The 13,981-nt window shown below is 29.9% G+C and overlaps 1 protein-coding gene across 1 annotated transcript in view; it reads right to left on the minus strand.

The window, feature by feature from the left end:
- Positions 1 to 7,341: 7,341 nt before the first annotated feature.
- LOC100214939 (protein SpAN) overlaps positions 7,342 to 13,981 on the minus strand; it is a 57,219-nt gene continuing 50,579 nt past the window's right edge. Inside the window, exon 11 of the mRNA XM_065818320.1 lies at positions 7,342 to 7,479. Within this exon, the coding sequence (XP_065674392.1) occupies positions 7,452 to 7,479 (28 nt within the window). The 3' untranslated portion in view covers positions 7,342 to 7,451. The remainder of the gene's footprint in view (positions 7,480 to 13,981) is intronic.

Raw genomic sequence — 13,981 nt, forward strand, 5'->3', positions numbered from 1 at the left:
TTGTAGCTTGGTAAACAATATTGTTGAACAAACACTGTTTGTTTAATGGACAAATTTATTTATTTACACAGTTACGCTGCTTGGTTTCTATTTGCTTGTTGTTGTGCAATATTTTATGATTGTGTGAGTTGATTATTGATTTCAGGTTAGGCATGCAGCTGTAACTAATCTTGATAGAATTTCGATTGAATATTTTATGAAGCTTGTGACCTGGTGGAAAATCTAAAAAAGCCAGGAAACGATTACCTATTTTTGTTTGGACATTTACACTGTACGGAGGGTTATACCAAATTATATTTTATTTGCGATGTTTTTTTGTGCTTGGATTTGTTGTGGTTGGTAGATAAGCTTTGGGTTATGTCCTGATTTTTTAAGAGCTTCTTCATATTGTGGAGTAGAATTCATGAAAGTAGTTTTGTTTAATGACGTGGAAAATTATCTTTGTTCGATATTGCGAGGGATTGCTTTAATTATGCTCGGAGGGTGGTTAGAGTTTGTGTGGATATACCTTAGTTGGTTGTCAGGTTTGCAATAAGGTCGCAATGAGTTGTTATCTAGATTTAACGTAACATCAAGATAGTTTACAATTTTTATATTAGGTTGGATGGTGATGAGTAGATCGTTACTTTTAAAGATACTTGTTACATGTTTTTTAATTTTGTCCATTTGCTGACCGTTTTTATTTTTAAATACGGCAAATCCGTCATCACGATATAATCCGAAATCTTCCTTATTAAAATGCTGTGAAATTTAAAATAGCAAAAAAATTCCCACTAGCTCGCACACTTCAGCACCATCAAATGCCCCCATTGTGACATCGAACAATCCTCCTTTTTTTCCTCATGTTTTTATTCATTTAATTACATAAAGTATAAATTGCTCTATTATTTGATAATATTGAGCACTGTCATACGAACGAGAGTTTTTGTATTTTACACCGCAAAATTAACCTTACTTATTTATATATATATATATATATATATATATATATATATATATATATATATATATATATATATATATATATATATATATATATATATATATATATATATATATATATATATATATATATATATATATTGGACAGAACATTTGCAACCAACATCGAACAATGCTAAAAAGTGTTCCTAATTTTACATGTCTTAAAAACGAAACGAACTATTCTACCAAAGCAAACAGTTCAGAAGTCTGGAGTCATAGCATGCCATGACATGAGCAATCAGCTGACAGGTGACAGCACACAGGCAGAATTTCGTTGACAAGTGCCATTTTGCAGCGGACAAAACAAGTGCAACTTTTTTGGTTTGTTTCATTTTCTTAAGTCTGGTCCGTGTCAATGTCACGGAAGTTTTTTAATAATTAAAGGAAGTATCCAGAAGTTTCCAGAAGCATGCAAAAACTTCCAGAAATTTCCAGAAGAAGCATCTGGAAGCATCCAGTAGCATTCAGAAATATCTAGAAACATTTAGAAGCATCCAGACACATCCAGAAGCTTCCAGAAGCATCGAAAAGAAGCATCTAGAATCTTCCAGAACATGTTCACACAGGTTCATTTTACTATATAAGAGACATGTAAATCGACATGTAATTCAGTCAGTATATGGAAGTCAATCAGTCAGTATTATCAAGACAGTTTATCGAAGTGAGTTTTATCAAAGTGTTTTATCGAAGAACATCAATACAAGAAGTGAAATACAACAAGTGTTTCCTTACATCAATACAGTCCACATCCAACCAAGACGTTGTGTTCCACAGAGCATTATTGTATCATCACAAGGTAAATGTAAACGGTAAGCCTTGAGAAGCGTGATTATTTATTTTTATTATTTTTATGACTTCAAGTGCAAAAATGGCTCCCGACAGTCTTGGATCGGAACTAAGAAAGAAAATTATTGGCGATTACGTAAGTGGAATGTCACAAAAAAGTATTTGTGATAAATATCGCGTAAAAAATGGACCGTATCAAGACTATGTTCCAAATATCGTTCTACAGGGAAGTTGGCAGCAGATAACAAAGGTGGAAGACCGCGTTCCACCACTTTTAGAGAAGATTCTATGATCGTCAGATCCGTCAAGAAGGATCCCTGGATATTACCAGTCGAGATACAAAAGCAATTAGTTACTGCCATAAGACCGTGAAGCATGGTGGAGGCAATGTAATGGTCTGGGGGTGTTTTTCTGCTAACGGTCTAGGTCCAATTCATCGAAACGATGGAAACGAATGGACCGTTTCATGAATAAAAATATCCTGAAAGATCTTATGTTATCTCATGAATGGAATATGCCAATAAAATGGGTTTTTCAGCAAGACAACGGAAACACACTGCAAAATTAGTCAAGTAGTGGTTTCAATACAATCACCTATCGGTGACGGATTGGCCGCCTCAATCTCCGGATCTCAACCCTATCGAGAACCTGTGGGAGATCGTCAACTGCAAAATTAATCGTGAAGGTGTTCGTAATAAGGATCAACTGTTTGAACAAATCGAAAAGGTCTGGGCAGCGATTCCACAAAGTTTCATTGATCACCTGATCGAATCTATGCCTCGAAGATGCAAGGCTGTGATCAACAACACTGGATTCGCCACGAAATATTGATAGCGAAATACAGCTTGGTCAACATTTTGTCGAGTTGCACTTGTTTTGTCCGGAAGGAAATCAACTTTTTTTAATACTTTTGATTAATTTATTAATTTTCGTGTGCAAATAATGAACTTTGTGATGAATAAAACTTGAAGAACTTTGTCTCTAAACAGTTACATAGTTATTTCTCAAAATTGAAAAAATGCAGCACTTTTATATAAAGAAACTAAATTAGCATTATTTGGTTGCACTCGTTTTGTCTGATACTATATATATATGTATATATATATATATATATATATATATATATATATATATATATATATATATATATATATATATATATATATATATATATATATATATATATATATATATGTATATATATATATATATATATATATATATATATATATATATATATATATATATATATATATATATATATATGTATATATATATATATATATATATATATATATATATATACATATATATATATATATATATATATATATATATATATATATATATATATATATATGTATATATATATACGTAAGTGTATATATATATGAATAAGGAAAATATCTTTATATTATCATGTATAATATTGTATACTTGAAAGAGTGCTCAACGGAAGGTGAGTGGAAAACCAGATACAACAACCACAAATCATCATTCAACAATATTAAATACAAAAATTCTACCGCCCTATCAAACTATGTCTGGGATTTAAAAACAATTTTAATGAAACCCCTATGCTAACATGGTCTATTCTCAAATCACTACCCCCCTACTCAAATATTTCCAAAAGATGCCCACTATGTCTGTATGAGAAATTTACTATTATATCATATCTAAAACCTGAAGAACTGTTAAGTAAGAGAACCGAAATTATATCAAAGTGCCGCCACAAAAATAAGTTCCTATTAAAAAATTACAAAGCTCGCTACAAACCTGACTAATAACTATAAATAAAAATAACTATACTAATCTGCTCCATATATCTCTAGGCTAACTAATAAATTACTCACATACACAGCTTTTGTAATATATTTCATAATATTATGTATATTTTTATATCAATTTTAATTCTTATTTTTATTTTATTATTTTTTAATACACAAATAATACACATTAACACATAAAGAATATTTTAAACAACATTAAACATATAACTATTTTACAGTTATTAGCCAACTAAAAACAAATTAATAATATTATTAACCTAACTACTAATCAATTTCCGTCCCGTAACGATCTAAAATACAAATATAAACCGTAACGTCCACTAAACAAATCGTAGCAAAATTAAACTTTTACTACTTGCCTGATGATTGTGATAACACATGAAACTCAGAGTTGCAATATTAAATTATATTATAAACATTAGCATTTAGCTAATTCCTGGTACTGCGGGTAACAGTAACATATTTATTATATGTATATATATATATATATATATATATATATATATATATATATATATATATATATATATATATATATATATCTGTGTGTGTGTGTGTGTGTGTGTGTGTGTGTGTGTGTGTGTGTGTGTGTGTGTGTGTGTGTGTGTGTGTGTGTGTGTGTGTGTGTGTGTGTGGATTTGTTAAAGAAACTGGTCAAAATTTAGTTTGGATCTGAATTTGTGCCCTATTTCTAAAAACCAATATAGATTTGTAGCTCGAGAAAAGGCTACAAGTTTATATTGGTTTCTAGAAATAGGGCACATCTAGGGGTCCAGAGCGGGTGCAGATTCACCATTATTTTAATAAAGGAAAATTGGAATGAGTGGCGTAACAATCGTTTAGATAATTCCATTTTGAACTAAAAAAGTTTCGCTAAACTGCTGAAATAAGCATGTTAATCATTCTGTGTTGGCCAACGGTTTCCGCAAGTGTAGACTCTATCTCTGGGATTCAACCGTATTTAGGGTTGCAGGACATAAAAATGACATAGCGATGCAGAATGGTCGCTTACAATTGAAATAGGTTAAGCAGGGGTTCCATTTCTTGAATGAGAGTATGGGGAAACACAAAATGGAGTTATTTGAGCAGTTTACAGTTGACTAGGAAGGAGATCCTTCTGACATATCACTTTTCCTGTTGTGGAAGAAAACTTTAAAGAGTCAGAACTTAAAAGGCTTAATACTAAATCTTAATAAACGGCTTTGAATAACGACACCATTTTTGATGAGGGTAAGGATGCAATTGTCTTTAAATCAATGATTATACCAAAGCATACTTTTTCAAAAGATACTTCCATGACTAAAGGCTAAAGAATTATGACCATTGCAGCACCATTAAATATATTGTCTCCCATTGTTGAAGGCAATGAAGATACTGCCATCACATTACCATCGTATGTACTGTGTCCTATAGTTAAAGGCAATGAAGATACCTCCATTGGGGGAAAGTTAAGTTTACTGTCTTCCATTAATGAAGGTAATGAAGAGACCTCAATTGCAGGACAGTCATATATATCAATTCCGTTTAAAAAATATTCCTTCTGACTCTCTGTTAGCAAAAAAAAGATAAAAGAAAGAATACCCGTTATGGTATCTGGGAAACTTGGCCCATTGTATTGGAAAGACTGAAACAAGAAACAGCAACAGGTAGGGAAAGAAATAAAAATAGAAAATGAAAGAGAATGAAAGAAAACAAGGAAAAGAAAAGTAAGCTAAAAATCAAGAAACAGAAACGATATGAAAGATTCTGATTCAGACTATATTCATTCTTAAGCTTAGCGATGGTGAAGATTTTGAATGGTGTAAAGCTTCTTCAGATGACAAAACAATTGCTATGGAAAAGGATGACTTTGTAACTGTAGAGTATGAAGGGAGTCATTTTTCAAGGAAAATAGTACAAGTTGAGTGATGACAATTATCCAACTTGAGATGGTCACAATGGTTAAAAGTTACATTTCTTCTTACTAACGGCTAAATTAGGAAGATAAGCTTTTGTATATAATGGAACAAATGCATAAAGAAATAAGTCGTGTTAGTTTGTGTTCTTGATGTGGATCATACCTTATACTAGAATTAGACGCTTATTCTTCATTTTGTTTGAAATAAAATATTGTATAACTAAAAAGATTCGATTCCTTCCGCTTATAATAAAACATAAACTGCCAATTAACATGCCTCAACTTGTTATTGACAATACACAAATTAAAAAAGTAACAGTAACCAATTTTCTAGGTGTTTGTATAGATGAAAATCTTACATGGAAAAAACATACTTTAGTACAATTATATCACTCATTTATTCATTGTCATATACACTATGCAAACATTGCATGGGGTAGTACAAATAAAAGTAAACCTAAACGTCTTTATTGTCAGCAGAAGCATGTAGCACTTCTTATACATTTTAAAGACCATTATAGTTATCTGAAGCCTCTTTTATTTTAAATGTAAGTTTTTAATATATATGAGCCTAATAATTTTAATATTGTTTGTTTTATGTTGAAATGTAAATCCAATTCATCACCGATTTTCCTTCCATAATTTGCATTCATTAAATGTTAAAAGTAGATACATTTTACGCAAAAATAATTTTATTAAGCAGCCTATTTTTCAAACAAACTTTCTTAAATTTTGTATTGATTATCGCGGACCGTTTTTATGGAATAAAATAGTTTTAAAAAATTTAATTGAGGATTTTATTTACTAAATTTGATGAACTATGAGTTAAATTGCAAAGAAACTACTTTTTTAAATGATTGTTTAGAACGAAAGCTTAAAAAACTCATTTTCACAACTGAAGATTTAATTATATACTTCTGATATTTTTTAGTGATCTTCCATTTTACCCTCTATTTAAACATGAGTTTAAAAAAATTATATCATTAACAACTGTAATCTACATACATGGTCGATATAACACATCTTGTATTTATAAAGGAATATTTTATTTTACTTATTTTTTTATTTATAATTTTTAGTTTTTCGTTTATCTTCAAGTATATATACTCAAGTCTATATAAGAGAAAGTTTCTCACTTCGTTAACTTATTTGTCTTGTAAATAACATAAATTTTTGTATAAAATTTAGTATTTGTGTTGCATCACTTTAAAAACATTAAATATGTCCTAGCATATCATTGAACTTATGGTCAACTACTAAAGCAAAGAACTTTTCTCAACGTTTTATTAAAATAATAGTATGACAAAAGTGCAACATTTATTTTAAAACAGCGTGGTGCTAAAAAAATTAAATACAGATTCCTTTTCTTTTTGAGAATTAGCATAAATATCGATTCAACTTAGTACAAAATGTTTATTATACCTGTTTAAATCATAGCACAGTAGTAGCTCCTGTTTAAATCATAGCACAGTAGTACATCCTGTTTAAATCATAGCACAGTAGTAGCTCCTGTTTAAATCATAGCACAGTAGTACATCCTGTTTAAATCATAGCACAGTAGTACCTCCTGTTTAAATCATACCACAGTAGTACCTCCTGTTTAAATCATAGCACAGTAGTACATCCTGTTTAAATCATAGCACAGTAGTACATCCTGTTTAAATCATAGCACAGTAGTACGTCCTATTTAAATTCATAGCACAGTAGTACGTCCGATTAAATTGTGTTAAAAAATTTTAAACTAGTATCAACTAATTATTTTGTTTCTTAACTAAAAATCATACGCGGAAATGAAAGGTGAAAATTTTACAATATTGTTGGGTTGATAATGCTCAACCCAAATGTTTGTGAAACTTTTTTTCACGCTTAATTAAAAAAACTAAATTAATTTGAAGTTATTATTTTTCTATTATTCTAAAACAATTGATATATTGATGTTATTGAAATGTAGGTCGGCATAGCAGCGAAGATAAGGAAACATCGAGTTGAATTACTTAGTAAGCAGCGTATATGTTGTCTTTCCTAAAAACAAAAACAAAAACATCACTGTCCATCCGAAAAAAAAACAAATCCTTTTTAATATCAAACAAAACTTTTTCTTATTAATTCTATAACAAAAACTGCTAATATATTTTCTGATGTAAGTAATAGTTATTTTTTTTAAATAGTATTCCCCTAACATGAATTTGATGGTCAACAAAATTATTTACAACCTCTAATGACTGATTATATTTTGAAACTTGCCAAGTATGAACATAAAAAAAGTTTAAATTTATTTTGAATATATTTTAAAACTTGTAGCCAGTATGAATATAAAAAAGTTTAAAGTTATTTAGAATATACAAAATAAAAACCAGCGGATTTTTGTTAAAATTCGGATTACGAAATTTACTGAAAGGCGAATTTGACTTCGGCATCGACTTCGGTCCCGATTTTGAAATAGAAATTCTGTTTTCAGTTAAATTCAGTAACAATCATAAAACTTTATTAAACTTTCAGTTAAATTTGAAAGTTATTAATTTTTTTCAATTATAAAAGAAAAATAATTATAAAATATAATACATGTTTCATGTATATCAACCTATTTCTCCAGTCAGCGGCCTTGTTCGTCAAAGTATGTGTTAAAGAATTGAAAGAGATTAAAGAAAGTTGAAATTCGAATTAAAGAGTTATTAATATTGTTGAGCCTTACAGAGTCAATAATATCAACAACGCATAACAAGTTAGTTAAAATTCGATATAAAAGTCCGCTTTCGATATAAAAATCTCTTTCGATTAAATGTGTTTTTAAAATCCGAATTCGGCTTTTAGTTAGATTCGATTTAAAAGTCTAAATTCGCTTTCAGTTTTTCCATTTCAATTCGGGGTACACATATAGCCTAAATTCTAAATCTAGTTAAATTCGGCGTACGCATAGGGTGTAAATTCGAGTCTTGATCAACTTCAACTTCCGGTCCTTAATACAAAAGCTTCTTTAACACTAAAAAATCTTTGTTCCGCTTTCCATGTAAAATTATTACAATCTAATAAGGTCTATGACATATTTTTATAAACTTGTGTTCCAAATTTTATTTATATTCAAAAATATGAGATCAAAGATTTTTACCGCCTTAAATCATACCTCTCCCTCCCACAGTGTGAAATTCTTTCACCTTAAATCATACCTCTCCCTCCCACAGCGTGAAATTCATCAAACTATTTTGTTTTTATAGCTGTTTGAAGTTAAATAAAAAAGTGACGCAAAATTTTTATCTTAAAATTGTACCAATACTGTTTTTTTAACAATAACTTTGAAATGCTATAAAAATGCATCAAAAACTGCTCCATGAATTTAAAAAATGTTATATTTGTTCGTACATGTTGATATTCGAGGTTGCGTAATTATGAAAATTAACTTTCACGGACGATTCAGGAATACCTATTGATAACATGTAACAAAATGTTATTGATAAAAAAAGGAGAATTAAAAGAAATTTTACTAACCTTGAACATCAAATAAAGCTCATTGGAAAAATCGAAGCTTATTTTAAAAACAATCAAAGTGAGATATAATCTAACTTTAGAAGATGAAAAAGATAACATCAAGAAAATTTCAAAACAAATTGAAAGACAGGTAAAAAAATATTCAATGTTAAAACAAAATAAACTTATGGCCGAATTGAAAACTTGGAGAAACGAAGTTGGGATAAAACTGCCTGGAAATCTACCTGCAGCAGCATCATAATCATCCAGGGTTGATATACAGTACCGGACAAAACATGGTGGACTAACTCAAATTTAGAACAAAAGTTTATCAAAAACTAAAAAAAAATAGTAAAACAATTGTGCATATTAATTTTTAAATAGTTTATGTTCTTAAAAAAATTTAAAACGTCTTAATCATACTAAGAATCACAAAAAAAATTTATAACACATTTTTTTTAACTAACTACATTTTTCTTTGGACAAAACAAGGTGGACAAATCAAAACGATGCTTATTTTATAAAATTTCATTGTCTTTATTCAATTTACCGTACTCTTGTTTTCACTTTTATTATTACAGTACTCTAAAATAACAAAAAATTTTTTGGAACGTCTAACCAATTATTTTTTCAATGAAACTAGAAATAGATTTAACTCGTGATATATCGCATAAAAAATTGAAATTTAAAACGGCTTAAGACAAATTAGGAAGTATTTTACGTGAAAATATTATAAAAGATTTTAAAAGTGGAAAACGTCAAGCTGCAACTTGTAGAAATATAACATAGCTAAATCGACTGTAAGCAAAATTGTCAAATCATTTGGATCTCGTGACTGCTATAAAACAAACTATCGGGGCGGACGTCCAAGAAAAACATCACAATTGTTGAAGAGCTTAAAAACATTTTTTTCATTCACAAAATTAATCGAAAAACTTGAACTACAAATCTTCAATCGCACTGTGCAACAAAGAGCTAACGAAGCAAAATTGATTTCTCGAATGACTGCCAAGAAATCACTAACTTCTTTTAAAAATAGAAAGCTAAGACTTTTGCTAAAGCAAACTAAAATTGGACTGTAGACCAGTAGAAAAAAATGCTTTTTAGTGATGAATCAAAACATAACCTTTTTGGAAGCGATGGCAAGAAGCGAGTCTGGAGACCAAAGAACATAAGATACAATACTAAGATATAATGGAAGATGTTATGTTACCACATGCTGAATGGGAGACGCCCCTAAAATGGGTTTTTCAACTGGACAATGACCCCAAACATACTTTAAAAATTGTAAAACAACGGTTCAAGGACAAGATATAATGGAAAATATAATATATAACAAAGATATAATGGAAGATGTTACGTTACCACATGCTGAATGGGAGACGCCCCTAAAATGGATTTTTCAACCGGACAATGACCCCAAACATACTTTAAAAATTGTAAAACAACGGTTCAAGGACAAGAATATCACTGTAATAGAGTGACCTGCACAAAGCCCTGACTTGAATCACATAGAAATTTCTGGAAAATACTTGACAATAAGATTGACTCTGCTAATGTGAAGACCAGTGAGGAGTTATTTGAACAAATCGAAAAGGCCTGGCGAGAGATTGATATGAGAATTGTTGACTCATTAATTGAGTCTATGCCTCAAAGAATGAAAACAGTAGTTGAAAGTAAAGGAGGTCCTACCAAATATTAAGTTAATTTTTGAAGTTTTTCGAAAAAAAAAAGTTATTTTTTAAAAATTTTTGAATTTTCCGTCGATTTTTTGAATGTCCACCTTGTTTTGTGCAAAGAAAAATGTAGTTTGTTAAGGAAAATGTGTTATAAAACTTTTTTGGTGATTTTTAGTTTGATTCAAAAATCTTAAATTTTGTTAACAACATAATAAATTACTTAAAAATGTTAAATTGTTTTACTACGTTTTTTCAGTTTATGATCAATTTTTGTTTTAAATTTGAGTTTATCCACCATGTTTTGCCTGATACTGTAGAAAAAGAGGGAGTTCTACAACCAAAAAAAGACGGAAATCAAAAAGACAAGGGTAAAAATTTAGCTGTTGACATTTATTTGAACTTTCTTAAGCATCACGTTATTTAATATGTCTGGGGACATATTGTCATCGATCAGACTTTTGTTGCTGCTAAAACCATGTTCAACTTAAGCTTGTCCGTGCGATAAAATGAAGACAATTTTGAACATCAGTAATCTTTCTCTTACTCTTGAGTTGCTGGAGATAATTCTTCAATGAAAAACTAACATCAATCTTGCTGGTTGAAAGCCAGTTTGCGCAATTGAACAAATCTATTTTTAACAAAGATGTTGTAGTTTTGTCATTTAAAAGAAACATCTAATTGAATGAACTTTGCATAAAAGTTGCGTAGTAGTTCTTCAAGTGTCACCACCAGAAAAGTCATTGGTTTATCAGTTTGAAAAGAAATTAGAAGAAAAAAAAATAGCAAGATTGAAAATAACATTCTGTAATTTTTTCTAAAAATTTTAAAAATAAAATGAAAAGAAAATACCAGAATATTTCTATACTTTGGTAATAAAACAAAATATATTACATAAAAAGCAATAAACATGCATCTGGATCAAATATTACCTACCAAGGAATGTATTACTGCCACTAATTTCTTCAAAAAACTTCAACTTTAAAGGAACAAAAACTTTTGTTTTAAACTAAAAATTTGTTCTTAAAATAAAAATTTGCTCAAGTACTTAAATGTTTGAAGTTGGTGTTTTGCCCTGATTTACCAAGTCCAGGTTGCTTACTCTTTGGTAAAGACTTCCAGTAGTCAACAACTAAGATTACTTTTTACCAAACCTCTACGGCTTCCTTGGCAACACTTTTATTTTTACCCCGTTGAGTTCCACAAAATATGTAAGGAAAATCTGAACTTGTTGCCTCAGCTATTCTTTTATAATCACTTGCTCTTGATGAACTTTAATGAAATATTTAGTACATTGTAGACGTTAACTTCTTTAAGTTCCAATCTGTAGCTTTAGCACCAGTTTGTAAGGATCCATTGATAGTATGTAAACCACAAGCAATATCAATGAGTGTACTTAATTCATGGTTATGACGTTCTTTGTTGAGCATTTCCAAAAACAGTTTATTTACATTAGAGCCATCCATAGAAACCTGAAGCATTTTTTCAGCATTTTAACTAGTCATGCAGGATTTAAACATATTTAGAATATCTGGGGTTGCAGCTTTTTCCATGAACTCTGAAGTATAATATATTGTACAAACAGTATTCTTCTCTTCACTCCAATAATGCATATAAGTAAGTCCATTTGACCTTTCTTTACAACTTTATTGTAAGACTCATCAAAAAGACATAAAAAGTTATCCAGCAGGTTAAGATCTTTTATCAGAATTTTTTTTAAATAAGGGGCAAGACCATGAGTTACAATATAGCCAGATTTTGTTCAACCACATGAAAAGTTGCTGGCAATTTTGCTATCTGGAAACATCAAAGCAAATTGTTTAGACTTATTCTCACTTGATCTAAAAGAGTATTTGCTTTGAACAATATTTAAACAAAAAATTAATCCTGCTTTCAAAACTGATTCCTTCTGAAGCATGTCTGAAATGTAACATTTCTTTGATGAGGTAGGCTTCTGTAGTACTGATTGCAAAATTTCTTTGAACAAAACAACATAACCCTCTTTAGGCAATCACTATATGTGCTTTGCTCCTCTTGCATGTACATCAAGAGCCTTTATACCCATGCCTGCTAATGAGAATGACTTAAAACAAACTTTGCATCTTGCAAGGCTGGGATTTTTATCTTTCTGAAATCATAAAGTGTAACTATCATTATTTAACCAAATATTCCAGAAACTACTTTTATATTTAGGCATCTAAAGGTAATTAGTGAAAAACATATAACAATCTTTTTAATATGAAGTTAGTTTAATATTTAAAAAAAAAACCATTAAAAAACTTACTCTAATACTCAGAGGGCTGATATATGATATACATATATATATATATATATATATATATAAGCACATTTTTAAATTGGAATATATCTATAGACGCAATCAGGTTAATAACGGTAATTATTGATTTTTAATCACTTTTACACAAATAAATTGATAAATTTTAGTGCAATTTGATCTTTTGCTCTGCCAGTATCATTTTTATTGCATTTTACGAAATGCCTAAAGGAAAGTATTTGACAGATGCTGAAAAATACAAATTAATTTATATCGTGGCTCAGAAATCTCACCAGCACTTTCTATACGAGAAATAGCAAAAAAAATTGGAAGATCTGACCATGTTGGACGAAACTACATTGCAAAAGGTGACAATTACAGTGTAAAAAAAGCAACAAATGGCAACAAAGTATTAACAAATTGGCAAATTAATCGAATTTGCTTTGAAGCAACCTAAAATAAATTGAATGCAACACAAATAAAGGATAAATTATTATTGCCTGTCACCAATAAACATGTTGCACATATTCTACGTACAACACCAAACATAAAGTGGAAGAAACCACACCAAAAACCAATGTTAAAAAAACACCATAAAATTGCTAGATTACAGTTTGCTAAACTCTGACTCTGTGTTGTGGTTTACCTAAAATGAACTCAATAAAGTATACAGAAATGTTGGATGATGTTCTCATAACTTATATGGATGAAAACATGGACGATAATGCCATATTTCAGCAAGATAATGCTGCAATTCACACATCTAGGCATTCTATGAAATGGTTTAAAGACCACAACATCCCGATTCTCGAATGGCCAGCTTGTAGCCCGGACTTAAATCCTATCGAGAACGTGTGGGGAATGCTATCGAGAAAAGTTTATGACGCTAAAGCAGCCGGACACCAATTTAAAACTGTTACTGAGTTAAATTGTAAAATCCTTGAAGCATTGTCCGAGTTGGATCAAACTACACTTCAACGACAAGTGGAGTCAATGAAAGGCAGAGTTTTTGAGGTGATCCAGTGTAATGGAGGACATACGCATTACTAATTTCCATCTTTTAATGTCAAAAATATGACTGCGTCTATAGATATATTAGATATTCCAATTA

The sequence above is a fragment of the Hydra vulgaris genome, chromosome 14, assembly GCF_038396675.1.
Source record: "Hydra vulgaris chromosome 14, alternate assembly HydraT2T_AEP".
Taxonomy (NCBI): Eukaryota; Metazoa; Cnidaria; class Hydrozoa; order Anthoathecata; family Hydridae; genus Hydra; species Hydra vulgaris.